The sequence below is a fragment of the Mus pahari genome, chromosome 7 (assembly GCF_900095145.1).
Source record: "Mus pahari chromosome 7, PAHARI_EIJ_v1.1, whole genome shotgun sequence".
NCBI lineage: Eukaryota > Metazoa > Chordata > Mammalia > Rodentia > Muridae > Mus > Mus pahari.
In genome coordinates this window covers 30,463,610-30,479,712 of record NC_034596.1, presented here as the reverse complement: position 1 = coordinate 30,479,712, position 16,103 = coordinate 30,463,610, and the positions used below count along the sequence as shown (strand labels likewise).

Below are 16,103 nucleotides of genomic sequence, written 5' to 3'. Positions count from 1 at the left end.
ATGACAGTGTAAAGAAACCCTGACTTCATTTAAAGCTGTAGTTAGACCCAGAACATTTAGCAGTTTGTCCACCTCAGCCTTGGGCTCAGCCATAGTTACTTTGCTTGACTGCATGTCCACATCACTTTGGGGTAGAGCTGCTCTGTCAGGTGTATACTCCTGAACTCCCTGCTGATGTGACTTCTTTCACTGGTTCCTTATGTGCTTAACACTAAAGTGGCAGGCTGGCACGAAGCAGGTGACTTGATACTGTCCCTTTAGAAGCAGTGCAAATAATAGGGAGTCAACTGTGACAGCAAGTAAAATAGCTTTCCTCCAAAGTCTGAAAAGGGCAACATAGGTACCTTTAAGAAAAAGCCATGTGGATGCAATGTGAAGGTTGAGATGATTGACATTTTAAAGTAAAAGTGCTAGAGGTAACAAGGAAAGAGGAAGGACAGAAAATCAACCATGATCTTTAGTTGTAGTTGCCACCTTTGGACGGGTCTGTGCACGGAGACTGCAGGTCACTGAAGAGCAGACATAGCCTTTTGAAGCAGCTGAACCATAATGGGATAAACTGGTGCAAATTCTTTACCATCCCTGCTTCTCACTGACTGAACATAAGCTTCCAGGGCTCCCCTGTAAATGCAAAAGAAAACTGTCATAAGTCCCAACAGTTTTGGTAGCACCGATATGGAACAGCCCAGTGCCACAGGCCAGTATCAGCAGCCTTTAAACGTGCATTAGAGCTGCAGTGGTTGTGCCAGTTGAGTGGTTCAGTATGGCCAATTTTAGTCTTACATTTCAGTATGCGCTGTTTTCCTTTGTCCTGAAGGCACATGAAGAATGGACATAGCTTGTGTCTCCCCCAGAGCTCAGCTAGGGGAGAATAAGCCTTGCACACATAGTAACAGACAGGGCAGCCTACAGCTACAGCATTTTAGGGCTTTTAGTTTTTGGTAGGTTTTGTGATGGGAAGTCTGAACTTAGTTAAGTACTTCCATGTGTTGTTGTACCATTGGCTTTGATAATCTTTGGTTTGTACTAGGGACAAGAGTCAGCAAATGGCAGCAGCATTCATGGCCCTTGGCTTGTTCCTTTATACCTAAGGTCATTTCCCACCACCACAGCAGAGCTGTAGGGAAGCTACAAGGCTACAACAGTGGTCTCCATGGGAAGACATGTATATGTTCACCAAGTAAAGCTAAGAGTGGATTGTAGTTTGTACTTCTTTATACAAATAAATAAGTCCCCACTGTTCTGCATACATACTCACTGCACGTCCCATTGAGCAATTCTTTTGCTTATTCCCAAACACTGGAAATAGCTACACCAACCTACTTGGTGTGTCACCTAACAGTGTGACCTATTAACCCAGGCCCATCCTTTAGTATTAAACCCATTGCTTTTTCCTATGTCAGGGTAAACTTCAGCAGTCTTGTGTGGTTACAAACCTCTTACATAATGCTTGCCTGACTTCCAAGAAAGCTAATGTTTTCCTGAAGCAAATGAAGTAATTTAATAAATGCTTAAAAATCCTGCTCTTGATTTTATGTGGGAGGGCAGCTTAATCTGTTTTTTTCACTGTCATTCTAATGGTGTTCTTGATGAATATCAAAAGAAAAACCTAACCAAACTTCTAAACTTCCTTCAGTGTGATGTATAATTTATATGCTTAGCCCTACGAATGCAAAGAGTGTTTTTTTTTTTAAGTGCATTTTGTAAATAGAACAGTGTGTCCACTATGGAACATTAGTTTCTAAGATTTTCCACTTATTTCTTAAGATTGGAAAATGTACATGTGTGTGTACATGTGCATGCGCACACACCCGACTGCTTCAAGATGGTTGAGCCCTTTCTCAGCCTGGCTTTGAAGACATTTGTGGAGTTGGAGCAACTACCTAAACTGGTATGCCAACTGGCAAAGAAACAATTTTCAAATTTATTAAAAAATACAGAGAGAAGTAACTCCTTAAGGGTTGGTTCTGATACCTGACACTGGAACATGCCACAGAATGATGCTGAGAGCACTGACTTCTGTCTGGTAGTTAGGATTACTGATTAATGGGACTTGAGGCTAGGCATATGACCAGAGTAACAGGATTACATCTAATTGGAGAAGTTGGCTTAGTAATGGCCTGCCCATACTCCCACATAACCAAAGGATGCACTCCCTCACACCCTCAACACAGCGTTGAGGCTAGCCTTCAGGCATTTCAAAATGCTGGGTACTCTGTAGTCAGGATTTTCATATCTGTGTGACTCCAGGGTAATTTTTTGCTACCTAGTGTTAGGAAGGGTTTTATGACAGAGGAAATTTTTAAAGCTGAGCCCTAAATGATAAAGAGCCATCCAGGGAGAACACAAGAAAGGGCATTCGTCCCAAAGATAAGAAAAAGTGTGCAGATGATAGAACTCATTTCTTTAATTGTAAGATGTGCATGGTCAAAACCAAACAGGCCCTCTGCCAACTCCTATCTGAGGGAGAAATACACTATTTCGATTTCCTCCCTGCTTGGATACTGGACCTTAGCTGCAGCAAGGAAAGTACAAAGTTAATTTGTGGGTCTTTTTCACGCTACACCAGGCTGCCCTAAAGCCCAAAGAGGCATAAAGGCCTGCACAGTTGTTTCCAACCAAGCTGGGTTGTCTGGGGACTTCCTCATTTGTCAGCCATTAAAAACTTCATTGTGATTAGTACTGACATTCTAAGTGAATTTTAGGGCATTTTAAGGTTTTAGAAACAGACAAGCTGGGAGAATAAGACCTAGCCTACGGGTTCTGGATAATGGCAAGATGGCTAAGGGGCTAAGGATTTATTCTGTTCCCAGTGTTTTCTGTAACGATGGATAAAAATACCACTAGGCTCTCGTGAAGACTAACTGGTTTCAACGTATGTGTCCTTAAAGGGCAACAATATGATGCATTGTTCTCCCCTGCAAATACTACGATACACAGATTTATATCTTGTTTGTAAGATACACAGGCAGATCCAACCATTTCTGCAGAGCCTGAGGAGTCTTTGTATCCAGACTGACATTTTGTTTTCAGTAAGTGCATGGTCTGAGCCAGGTGGTCACCTCTGCACCCAAGCCCACATGTTGGGAGCATCTGGTAGCTGAGCTGGTGCAGCTCCCAACTTCCCTCCCTGGCCTGGGTCAGTGATTGCTTTGAATTTAAAGTCAACTTCACTGTTAGCCAGGCAGAAGAGAACTCGCTTTTGCAGTCTCTCTACAGCAGCACTCTACTGTTACGCACTTTCCATACTTCTAACAGCCTAACAGATGGCAGGAGCAGAACAAGGCTCCACCAAGGCTTTCTCCCGAAGCTAAAGGAGATGCTGACAGCTGAGACCAACATTTGCCCTGGGTCTGTCTATAGGGAGAGAATCATCCATCTTTGGTAGGCAGGATCAAAACACAGTTTGAGTAATATGTAAGAAAGCACACCCTCTAAGACAAAGGTTTACTCTTACTAAGAGGAAGAGGCAGGGTGCTGTGGCAGTACAGTTTCTGTGGATCCCCCAGGCAGGCTTCGAGGAGGAAGATTCTGGTGTGTGTGTGTGTAGGGAGAAGCTGGGACTAGGCAGTATTTATGAGTAGGGCTTTCACTTGCTAAATGTGAGCTTAGCAACAGCATCAATGATGAGATCACCCAGGAGACGTTTTTTAAAAGAAGCAGAAGAAAACAGAGTTGTGGTCACGAACCCACAGCAAGTCAGCCATATAGGTGAACTCATTTCAAGGCCTGCTGAATCGTTTACTATTATCAACTATATTGATAATATAAATTGATAAACTCAGGCTGAGTGCATATTTGGGACTCAGAAAAGAAGCCACAGAGACATTGCAAATTGAAACCCAAATGTCCTGACTACATCCTAACCCTTTTCCATAAGCAGGTTTAAGTAGGCCTGGATACTGACAGGAAGCTCACTGCTCAGCATTTCTCTTGTATGGGTCAGCTTCCTAGTGAGGAAAGATGAGGAACAATAGAACCCGGGCTCATCTTCCTTATCCCACATAGGTTCCTAGAGGTTCTGACACCACACCTGTAGCTTCTTCAGTGAAATCCTTTACCTGAAAAGTACCCTGAGTTCCTCTGTTACAGTGGGCTCCACCTTCACACATGCACACATGGGTGAGAACGACCTTCCACATGGGCCTGCTCCCTGCCCTGAGGATCAGATGAGCTAGCGGGCCTGCCTTATCCACACACCTAGATTGCCAGGATAGAGAATGCATTTGGGGGTTACAGCAGTGGTAACATATTAGAGAACCAGGTGGGCAGGAGCTGACTGACGATTTACTCATTTTCTAGTGTGGCTGGTTCAGTGATGGTGGCCTTCCATGACAAGGTATCTAGGAATATAGGGTGTTTTAGGGATGATTAAATGAAAACATTTGGGGGTTGAGATTTCTGTGGTATTTTTGAATGCAGATATCTGACAGCAAGTCTGCTGGCTTAAGACCCCATTCAAGTGAGTTCTATACCTGGGCCTATTTGGAAGTTTGTGTGTGTATGTGTGTGTCTAAAAGAGGCGTGTGTGTGTGTGTGTGTGTGTGTGTGTGTGTGTGTGTGTGTGTGTCTAAAAGAGGCATGTGTCTGCACTAGCTCACCTGGGTACAAAAAACTAGCAACAAAATGTGGACCATGACATTTAACAAATGGACAAAAAAGCAGCAAGTCAGCAGCTGGGATGGCTGGGGAAGAAGTCAGAAGGTTCAATCAGAAACAAGGGAAGGAAGGAAGCTTCAGGGAGGTGGATCACGTGTCAACAAAATTCGTTGAGTCAGCTGAACAGAACAGCAGGGAGAGGAGCTCTCTGGTGCTGTGTTCTGAGCATGGATTCATGGATATTGACAGAAGTATTAATGCACCATGCTCATGGCTAGAGATGTGCACATGCGCCTGGGCCACAACCAGGGGATGTGCGGTATTTAAATAGGTTCTGAGTTATCCTTTCCTACAGGAACTGTCACTGTTCAAAGTTCACTCCCTCCGAGTGCCACCATGTCAGTGAAAACAGCACGAGATACAGAGCCAAAGTGAGTCCTCTCGTACGTGACATTGTTTAAAACTGGCGTTCACGCTCCTTAGGGCTGGCTGTACCAGGGAGACGTGTACATGGACTACTCTGCCCTCTGTGGGGCTGCAACACCGTGAACAAAGTACATTCTTCAGCAAATGGTGGCAAATACTGGCACACATACTGGCACAGGAGGATGTGAACGTCTGGAAAGATTAGATAGTCCCTGTGCCCAGCCGTACACTGCAGAGGGATCCGACATGCAAATGCCCATACAATGAAGTGGTCACACGAAGACACATAACCGTGTGTACGCCCACACAGTTGCTGCCCCTTCACCACCCACCCCCCTATTCCCTATCCTGGAGCACCCTGTGAGTCCCTAGAGCACACAGCTTTACCTGAGGAGGAGAAGCCTGTCCTTTTCAGATGGGTGATCATCCAGCCACTGGGAGAAGCGAGCATGGGACCATTCTGCCCTCTGCAGGGTTGCAAAACAGAAAAGAACACACTCTTCAGCAAATGGTGGCAAATACTGGCACAGAAACACTGATGACTGAGGGCAAGAAGATCTTCACACTTCCTGAAGGAGGTACAGAAGGTGGCACAGGGCTGCATGCACCTGACTACCAAAAGCCCTTAAGATCTGCTGACATGGGCCCCAAAAAATAAATACAGAGATAAATAAGTAATACATAAATAAACAGGCCTCCATCAACAGAGCATCATGAACATAAATTATTTCTGTCATTTCTGTTTTGTTTGATGATAGTTTTTTTTGCTTGTTTCTTTCTTTGAAGACAGGGTTTCTCTGTGTAGCCCTGGCTGTCCTGGAACTCTGTAGACCAGGCTGGCCTTGAACTCACGGGGATCTTGTGCCTCTGCCTCCAGAGCACTGGGATTAAAGGTGTGTGTCATGTAGACCCAGCCTTTGAGATAGAGTTTCATTCTGTACTTCAGGCAGACAAGGAACTCAGGGCAATCCTCCAGCCTCAGCTTCCTGAGTGCTAAGACTACAGGCAGAGGACACTAGTCAGCTGAGACTTTTATAAAGGGCTAATTTTGGACTCCAAGACTGCCTGCCAAGAAAACACATGCAGGGCACTGGAGGCCTCTTCCATCTCTGCTCACTTTCAGAGAGACATGGAGAGACTGAAGCTGGAGGGAGCCAGCAGCCCACTCCGAGAGGACACTCAACACTGCCTGAGAAGCCCCCCTCACTTCATTACCTGGAAGGGGGATTTCAGCTCAGCCGGTGCTCTTGTGAACAGAAACTGAATGATGATGCTGAATGGTATAATGTCTCCCACCGCGGGGCTGTCGGCCACATGTTCACTTGTCTGGAAGAGCAGGGGCCTAGAAGGAGAAGCAGAGGTAACCCGTGTGGTCCGGCACGGGAGGAGGAGACCCGGAGGGAATCACTGGTGGAATATTCCTCCTATCCTGCTCTGGCTTTTTCTTCTTGAGACATCGTTTCTCTAGCCCTGGAACCTGCTCTGTAGACTATGCTGGAATTCAGAGATCCACCTACCTCTGCCTCCCAAGAATGGAGATTAAAGGCGTGCATCACCACCTCCAGCCTTAGATAGCTGTGTTTGAAGCCCCATTAAAAAAAAAATAAAAACTTCAGCCCCAAACCTGACCTGCCTTTAAGTCCCTTCCTCAGCACTCAGCACTTATCAATGGGTCTGACGTTACTTCACTGACAGCCAAGTTTCCTCTAGCGTAATTAATTAACAGGCTAAAACCAACAAGCACGAAGCAGAACACTCACGCTGGTGTAAGGAACAATCCTCAGCCTGACTGATCCTTGAAGGTTTCACCTTATCTAAATCCCTTCTTTGGGCTATAACCTAATATGAATGACCTCAGCCGTTTCTGTGTATCCTTTCTAAACTACAGTCATTACTTTGCTGGCTAGTCCAGCCATTTTTGCTAGTTTCCTTCTCTAGTTCCGAGTCTCACTCACAATTTCAGAGTGTCTGAAGGCCAATCTACTCCACTACCAACTCCTGACCGCTGTGCCAACATCTGGGCAGGAATGACGTGCTCTCTGTGGCTCTGAGTTCTTACAGATACCAACCAGCTAGTGAGTCTATGCTGGCTCTAGAGGCTTGCCTGAAACAGCCAGCCCGCAGCCACACTTCTTGGCAGATCTGATAGATGACTGATAAAGAGTCATGGAGCACAGCCCTGTATCCTGGTCTCTTTCCTCAGCCGTCTTAACTACGCCAATGTGTGAAGGAAGCAGGCCTGTGTGAGACAGTACGACCCCTCCCTTCTTTCACTAAGGAGCATTTATATCAAGGGTCAGGTGAGTGTGTTCAACAGACACTTGGTTCTTGTTGGATCCAAAATATTAGTGCAACTTCCTTACAGGAATAATCCTACAAGTACAACCTACCCTACCTGAAAAAATGTTTGCATCTGAACTGCTTTTGATGGTTAGCAATTGATACAATGCAGAACTCGCCAGTGAAGCCCCATCACCGAGAGACTGTGTGGACTGGGTTAGTTTGTGGGCTTTGGTGTCAGGGTTTCCTGGGTTAAGTGAGAGGAAGAACACACTATTTGTAGGCAGTAGCACTTCGCAGAAGGGTCCCGGAAGGGCAGCCTGCACTAGCTTGTAAGCATTGTTCATCCATCTCGACTGTGGGTGTGATGAGACTACTTCAAGTTCCTGTCACCTTAGCTGTCCTGCAGTGATGGGGTATAAACAGGAAATGTGAACCAAGCCCTTCTTCTCCAAGTTGCTTTTTGTCTGATCACAGTGAAAGGAAACTAAGGCATTGCCCCATCAAATAACATTGTTTTGTTATTGAGTTTTTTAATTATTGGGAAATAGTGTTCATTTTTGTTGTCTGTTACCAGAAAGCCAGGAACCTAATTCTTCCTGTGGCCATACTGAGAATTTGCTACATTACTTAGAAAATGTTCAAAGCCAAATTCATTTCAGTGTTCCATACAGAAGAAGTTCAGGTCCTCAGTGTAATGAATCATGAAGACGCTGCTCCTGGTGTGGATGATATGCTCTTCACTACTAGGTCAAAGCTGCTGGTTTCAATAAGGAGAGCGCTGCAATCATCAACAGAATAGCTCGTGCATAAGCATTCACAGTTACGCCAGGCACAGAGAAAGCTTTCAGACTTGAGGTCAGCAGGAGGCCTCAGGCTTCACTATCAAAGTCACAACTAGTAAACTGCTCACAGGTTACAGCCCAACGAAAGCTCAACTCTTAGAAAGAGGACTGGGCCGCCCACAGATGAGATGACAGAACTGTACAGGAACTGCCCTAGAAAGTTACCACTGCCCTACCTTAGACTACAGCATTCCTCCTGCTCTGGCATGGCACCAGATGGAAAACTGCCTGCACCCACAGGTTCCAAGGACAGAACAAGAAGCAGACATCCAGCTCTCCCAGCACTCATGGCCAAGTGCACTCTGCACACTACAGCACCACAGGGCTGGACTCTGGAGTCAAGGAGAAACAGGAAGTGGAGCCTGAGCTGCCAGTGCAGCGGTCTGAGTGGCAGCTGTGTTCCAGATAGCAATGGTGTCTAATCAGACAGACACCAGCCAAGGACAGCCTGGTGGCAAAATCCAACTATCAGCTCACAAAGATGTGCGCCACGTTTAACTTGGCTTCTGTCTCTGGAGAGCAATCTGCCCAGCCAAAAACCTCAGTCAGAACCCAGGCCGGGTGATGTGAGTCATAACCTGTAGAGTAGAGGTTCTCAACCTGTGTGTGGAAACCCCTCGGGGGCAGGGAGGGTCACACAACCCTTTCACAGGGGTTGCATATCAGATATTTACATTACAATTCATAACAGTAGCAAAATTACAGCTATGAAGCAGCAACAAAGTTAATTTTATGGTTGGGAGTCACTACAACATGAGGAACTGTATTAAAGGGTTGCAGCACTAGGAAGATTGAGTGCACAGGGGCTAAACTTCCTTTTATGACCCAGCTGTACAAACAGTGGTTCCACCTAGCTTGGTGCTTATTCCAAGGCCTGCTGGCAGTCCCAAAGTAGCTCTCTCCAACCTCAGAGGCTACCCTCTGGCTGGGTTCAGGTAAGGAAAAACCCAGTACATGACTGTCTATAGCTCACAGCCAAGGCAGTGTGAGCGCACATGCCGGCTCCTGTGGGATCAGGAGCCGGACATCACTTTTTGGAGCTGGAGTTACAGGTGGTTATGAGCCATCTAAAGTGGGTGCTGGGAACTGAACTCCGTGATCTATAGACATTCTTAACCACTGAATCTGTAACCTCAGATTCAAGGCTTTTGCTCACTTTTTCTATTAAAAAAAAATCATTTCATTATTAAATATAATTTGGATTTTAAAAACTTTTTTATTTTTAAATTGGCAGACGTATGTTAAATATTTCAAAAGGCATTCCATTTGGAGATACCTCTATTTTAAATTCAAACTCTTAAAAAAGCCAGCAGTTTTCCTGCTAAGGAAAAGGATTTTAACTTGATCCAATCAATCTGATCACTATGTTTCTTTTTCTTTCTTTCTTTCTTTTTTTTTTTTTTTGGTTTTTCAAGCTAGGGTTTCTCTGTGTAGCCCTGGCTGTCCTGGAACTCACTCTGTAGACCAGGCTGGCCTCGAACTCAGAAATCCATCTGCTTCCCAAGTGCTGGGACTAAAGGCGTGAGCTACCACAGCCTGACTGATTACTATGTTTCTACTAATATTTAAAATGTTAAGATACGGGCTGGTGAGATGGCTCAGCGAGTACTGCTCTTCCAAAGGTGCAGAGTTCAAAATCCCAGCAACCACATGGTGGCTCAGAACCATCCTTAACAAGATCTGACTCCCTCTTCTGGAGTGTCTGAAGACAGCTACAGTGTACTTACGTATAATAAATAATAAAAGAAAAAAATGTTAAGATACAGATTAAAGGCTCTGAAAGCCCTGTGACAGACTTAGACCTCTGATTACCTTAAAGTAACTCTGACCTCATTTATTCTTTTCAGGAAATAAACCAAAAAATTTGGCTCTTTTAATCCAAATTATAAACCAAAACAACAAAAGAATCCAAACCAAGTTCCTAATAACAGCCATCATGGTACTTTGTATTTAAGAATTCTATGTTTCCTAGGCTAAAATGCTATCTCATTCAGTAAAATGCTTGCCATGCAAGCATGATGGTTGGAGTTCAGATCCCTAAAACATGTATAAATGCCTGGCCTGGTGGTACATGCTTATTACCCAACTCTTGGAAGTCAGAGACCAGTGTGTATGCCTGGAGCTGGTTTGCTAGCTAGACGAATTAAATCTGTGAACCCTGGGATTGCGGTAATACATCATCTCAAGATAATGTAGAGAGAATCTCAAGAAACTCAGCGTCAACCTCTGAGGTCCACACACACATGCCCTAATGTACACACACACACACACACACATGCCCTAATGTACACACACACACACATATGCCCTAATGTACACACACACACACACACACACACACACATCATAAGACACCATAACTAAGGAAATTTATAGAAGGCTTTATTTGGGGCTCATAGTTACAGAGGGATGGAGCATGTGACCATCATGGCAGGAAGAAGGCAGGCATGGCACTGGGGCAGAACCTGAGTGCTTGAGACACAATAGGAAGCAGAGAGAGCTAACTGGAAATAGCATGGCCTTTTGAAACTTCAAAGCCCATCCTTACTGACATGCCTCTTTCCACAAGGCCATGCCTCCTAACCCTTCCCAAACAGTTCCAAAAATGGAAGAGCAAAATATAACACTCTGAACATCAACAAAACTGTCATAACAAATAAAAATAATTGTAGATGGGCAACATTATCTATGTAGTTTTAAAATGCCATTTCTAGTTGATTAAAAAATGCCCCTTCTCTCATCTGTTGCCTTTAAATCCTTAGGCCACACTGTTTTTTACTATGTTGACATTAGGTACACTACTCCTAAGTTTACATCACATGTACCTCAGATCCTGAGATTGGAAACACTTTAGACCTGGTTCACGGCAGCTGGAAGAGTCGGCGATGGTTAACGGTTGCGGCTCCTGGTGACTGCTCTAGCATAGGGGGACACAGCACTAGTCAGCCTTCGCATGCACGAAAGGTGACTGCTTGGCTAACAGAAGGAACTGTGAACTCATGTCTTTAGAAAAAGAAAAAAGTCAAACACATCTTAAACGCCGTACACGGCTGAGGAACTGGTTGACGTGGCTGGTGATCAGTCTTGGGCTCCTTTCAGCCTCTCAACAGCCGCCTCTTGCCTACCTCCATGTGGGACCCAATATCCTCATGACTATCAAATCTATCTTTGCATCGACAGAAGGTCAAGTTGGCAGCAGAGGCCACATACAAAAGGCCTATAACAAAGAGTTCCTGGCTTTGTCCAAACCCACCCTAATGTGTTGAACAACGCACTAACCATGCCCTGATTTATAATTTTATAAGAACTTTGGGAAATTGACACCATTTTACAACATGGAATTTGAGGCAACCTGGTGCTGTATTCCTGGACAACAGCTGGTTATATTTGGTTCTCATTATCTTTGAAAATGCATTTTAAAAACTCCTACAGATGAAGAACACATAGACCAAACGACATTGTCAAGTATTACCAGGAAACCTAAGTAAGCAGAAGAAATCAGTGACTTTAAAGACAGTGTTTAAAATATCAAATTACAGGAGCAAAAGAAAACAGGAATGACAAGGAATAAAGAAAGCTGACAGAAATCAGGAAAGCCCAAGAAGGACACCAGGGTAGGTGAAATAGAAGCCGACGGAGGAAAGAAGATTGTTTTAGGAAGCAGTAGGTGAAGCGGCCCCATGTTCGATACTAGCCTCTAGCCCATCAAACCCAACCCAAAGAGATGCTCACTGAGACACAAACAAGAGGGGAGCTAAAAGACAAGTTCAGGGACAAATCCTAGGAGGTCCAGGCCCTCAGGAGGCAGGCAGGGTTAGGCGCTAAGAGCAACCTCCTCCTCAGTCTCCAGCTGCCTCAATCCCTCTGACCTGGAGAACTAGACAGCTGATTCTGTTTTATCTTCGGCTTCAGAAAATTTAAAGCCAAATCTAAAATTTAGCAAGGAAGTTAATTTAATGGTTCACATGTGCTTTTCACAATTATCCTTTAGGATATTTTCAATGCAAGCTACAAAAGGTACAAGGAAAGGCAGCAAGGAAGGTTAGGAGAGATGGACGGAGGCAGGAAGGGAGCATCCAGCCACACGTGCATGGGACAAGCTGTGTCCAGGTGGCACAGAGATGCAGGGTGAGATCCTCAGAAAGCAGCCTGGTAAACACGGCCTGTTTAGTCAGTCAGTCAGTCGTCAGTCAGTCGTCAGTCAGTCAGTCATCTAGCCCTTGGAGCTCTATGTCACTCACGCTGTCTTTCTGACAGGACCAGTCTCTGCTGTGGTCACTAACAGAGGTGCCTAAGGAGCCCTATGTGCAGCTGCACTCAGTGTCACTCACACGTCACCTCCTGTCAGGGAGCAGAGCCTGAGCCCTCCCGTCCCTGACTCCAGATGGGATCTGAAGCACTAGCAAGTGGAAAAAAAAAAGCCACCACCTGAAGTACTTTCCAAAACAAAAGAAAATTAATTAAGGTGCTATGAAAAGCAGAAATTCTACACTGTCATTCTTAGAGATTATTCTAAATATAGCAGCACTTCCAAGGTTACATATTCTAGCCAGAAGGTAGAGTTAATTAGTCAAGTATTAGATCCCTTAGAAGGAAAAAAAAATGTCTATTTCTAGTTCGGGGAAAGTCACATTTAAATGAGTCATGGCTGCCCAGCTGTCAGCTTTCAGCCAGGCTTAGGTTAAGGCTAGCCACGGAATGCAGGACGACAGAGGTCCTGCTGCTCCTGACCCGACATTCAGTACCAGTGCTGGTCTCTCCTATGCTACTTGCCACCAAACCTACCCCTTCCCAATTCTGAGAGAAAGGCCGAGAAGGCAGTGAGGACACTGAGTCCAAGGCCCCGAGCCTAGAAACTCCCACAGAAACCAAAGTCAGAGAGAGGGAAGGGAACTCCACTGAGGGACTGCATGCAGCCAGCCATCCTCCCCACACAGGGCAGAGACTGTCTCAAGCCTGCAGGAAGTAAGGCTCTCTACAAGACATTTTCAGGGTCATGATGAGGGCTGCAGATGAGAATGAGGCAGCAGGCCAATGACTTGGGGTAGACAAAGTCTCAAAGAAGGTTAGAAGGGTTCCTGTTTGCAGTTTACTGTCTCCCCCCACAGACAATGCAGCAGAGTAGGAGTTCCAAGGGGGAGCTCTTCTGCTCTCCTGGGAGCTGTATCGGAGTCATTGGGAAGCAGAGGCCAGAAACATGAAGTCTTTCAGTGGCAGGAATTTGCCACCAATCTCAAAATTTCTGATATTTTCCTAGATAATACAGACAAATATTCTAATGTGTTTCTGGACCAATCAGAGTGGAAAGCAAACAGGCACTGCACTTCTGAAATAAGACCCAGGCTAGTCATTCCCCTGTGGATGGCTCTGCTGCTTCAATCCAATCCGTCAGCTCTTGTGAGTACTGTAGCTTAAAGCACAGGAGCACGCGGCAGGGCTGTATTCAGCACCCTGGTGCACACCCACGAGTGGGTTATACATCACAGAGTAGCTATAGTTTTAGGCTTTGTTTTTTAGGAGCTTCCACTTTGACTTCTACAGTGGCTGCACCAGCTAACATTCAGTAGTGAATAGCGGTTTCTCTTTCAGTACATCTTGCTAACATTTGTTATCCTGATGGCAGTCATTCTTCCTTGGGTGAGATGGAATTCCGAAACGCTTTTAATGAACCTTCCTTTAATGGCTGAGGATGTTGAACACCTTTTCAAATACTAACTAGAAATTTATACTAATTCCTAGTCTGTTCAGCAGATTAACCCACTTACCAATTGGACAATTTTGCTGGTGTTTATTTTTGTCCTTCTTTATATATCCTAGATATCAGTTTGCTATCCTGACTATAGCTGGCAAAGACCCTTCTTTGTTCTATTTAGTGTGTATCTGAACACATACACATGCCAGTAGCCTTTAGAGGCTACGGCACTGGCCACTGACCTGACAACCGCACCATGTGGATCACAGACACTGACCTCAGGAATTCAGGTTGTCCCCTCACCAGCCCCGCTTGCATATGGTTTCGCTCTCTTCACTATTATTTACTTCGCTTTGCAGAAGCAGTCTCCTCTCTGTCTCTGTCTCTCTTTCTGTGTGTGTCTCTCTCAATTTCAATCTTTCCCTCTCACTCCCTTCTTTCTTTGACTTTTTTCTTTCACCTTTCTTTCTTCTCTTTTCCTTTTGTTTTTTCTTTCTTGAGAGAGGGGTTCTCTGTGTATCCCTGGCCATCCTCAAACTCAGAGATCCACCTGCTTATGCCTCCCAAAGCATGTGCAACCATGCTCAGCTTAGGCTTTCTAATTTCGTGTAGAACCAAGCATGACCTTTTGAGATTCCCTGTGCTACTTGAGTCCTTTTCAGAACCTCTTTCTGAACTCCCGAGATCTCCCGTGTGGCTGCTTCTGCCTCTTGAGTATTTTAAGGATGTTTTTCACCAGTATTTTAAACTTCTTATGTCGACAGCTAACATTCAGTAGTGAATAACGGTTTCTCTTTCAGTACATCTTGCTAACATTTGATCCTCTTTAAATTGATTTTTGTGTAGAATAAATGATAGTGATCTAGTTTCTCTCTTCTACAGATAGAAACCCCCTGTTCCATTTCTCTTCTACAGATAGAAACTCCCTGTTCCATTGTTTTTTGTTTTGTTTTGTTTTTTTGTACTTTTTACAGTATCTAACAATTTACTTAAAAAAAGATTATCAGATGCTGTCTTTTTCTCTAACGTGTCTCAGACACATATGTCAAAGACTAGGTGGCAGGAAATGTAACTATGATTTTGTCTACTATAGGTTTGTCCCTTTAACTCATTAATATAGTCTGATACACAGGCTCCAGTATTACTCTTTCTGATTCAGATTGCTTTGGCTACTTAGAATTTTTATGCTTCTATGTCAATTTTATTTTTTATAGTTCTGTGAAGAACATTAGCAGAATTTTGATTAGGATTACATTGACTACAGCAACCACTTGACAACATGAGTTCTGTACACCAGTCAGCAGACAGCGCTTTCCCTCCAATGCCACCAGTGTCCTCCGTGCCTTACGCTTTTGCTGCAGAGGACCTTACTGCTGCAGGTGGCTTAATTTCCAGGCCTTTTATCCATCTGGTTTATGCCAAATGGGATTTTCCCATTATTCCTTTCTTAGAAAGTTTGTTATTATATACAGAAAAAGATGATCTTTTGTACGTTGCTATTTCGCTTAACTGTGTATTAGGTTTCATGGTTTTCGAATCAAATCCTTAGAATCTTTTAAATATAAGGTCATATCATCTAAAACTAGGGACACTTTCCATTTTTCCTTTATTATTTGTATCCCTTGTTAAGACTGAGCACTATACTGAATAGGAGGAGAGAGTGGGTACCCTGGTTCATCACTGACTTCAGAGGAATTGCTTTCAGTTTTTCCTGTTTAGTATAATGCTGACTAGCATGTCAGGCTGTCTAGCATGTGTAGTCTTTAGTATCCTGAGATATGTTCCCCCTAGTCTTGATTTCTTCATTACGGGATTCTACACTTTCTCAAGGGCCTTAACTCAAATCTATTTTTGAGTTGATAATGCAGTTTATATATAGAAGTTTATCTCAGTATTGTATGACATTTATTGATTTTCATTCTTGGTTGAAACCAGAAGGGTATAAGGTTTTTCTTTTATGTGAACGGGTGTTTTGCCTGCGTGTACCACATGTGTGTGCCTGATGTAACAGAGGGCAGAAGAGGGTGTGGGATCTAATGGAAATGGATATTTGTGAGCTGCCAAGTAGGGGCTGGGAATAGAACACAGGTCTTCAAGAACAAGTTCTTTTAACTGGTGAATTACTTTTCCAGCCCCCCATTATTATTATTATTATTATTATTATTATTATTATTATTATTTTGGTTTTTTTGAGACAGGGTTTCTCTGTGTAGCCCTGGCTGTCCTGGAACTCACTTTGTAGACCAGGCTGGCCTCGAACT

General features: G+C 44.2%; 1 protein-coding gene across 1 annotated transcript in view; it reads right to left on the bottom strand.

Annotated features, from left to right (window-relative positions):
- Positions 1 to 16,103, bottom strand: part of Cog5 (component of oligomeric golgi complex 5) — a 287,917-nt gene that overhangs the window by 10,949 nt on the left and 260,865 nt on the right. Inside the window, exons 20-22 of the mRNA XM_021202362.2 lie at positions 6,241 to 6,367; positions 5,413 to 5,492; positions 475 to 621 (exon numbers count right to left, since the gene is read on the bottom strand). Coding sequence (XP_021058021.1) covers positions 507 to 621; positions 5,413 to 5,492; positions 6,241 to 6,367 — 322 coding nt within the window. The 3' untranslated portion in view covers positions 475 to 506. The remainder of the gene's footprint in view (positions 1 to 474; positions 622 to 5,412; positions 5,493 to 6,240; positions 6,368 to 16,103) is intronic.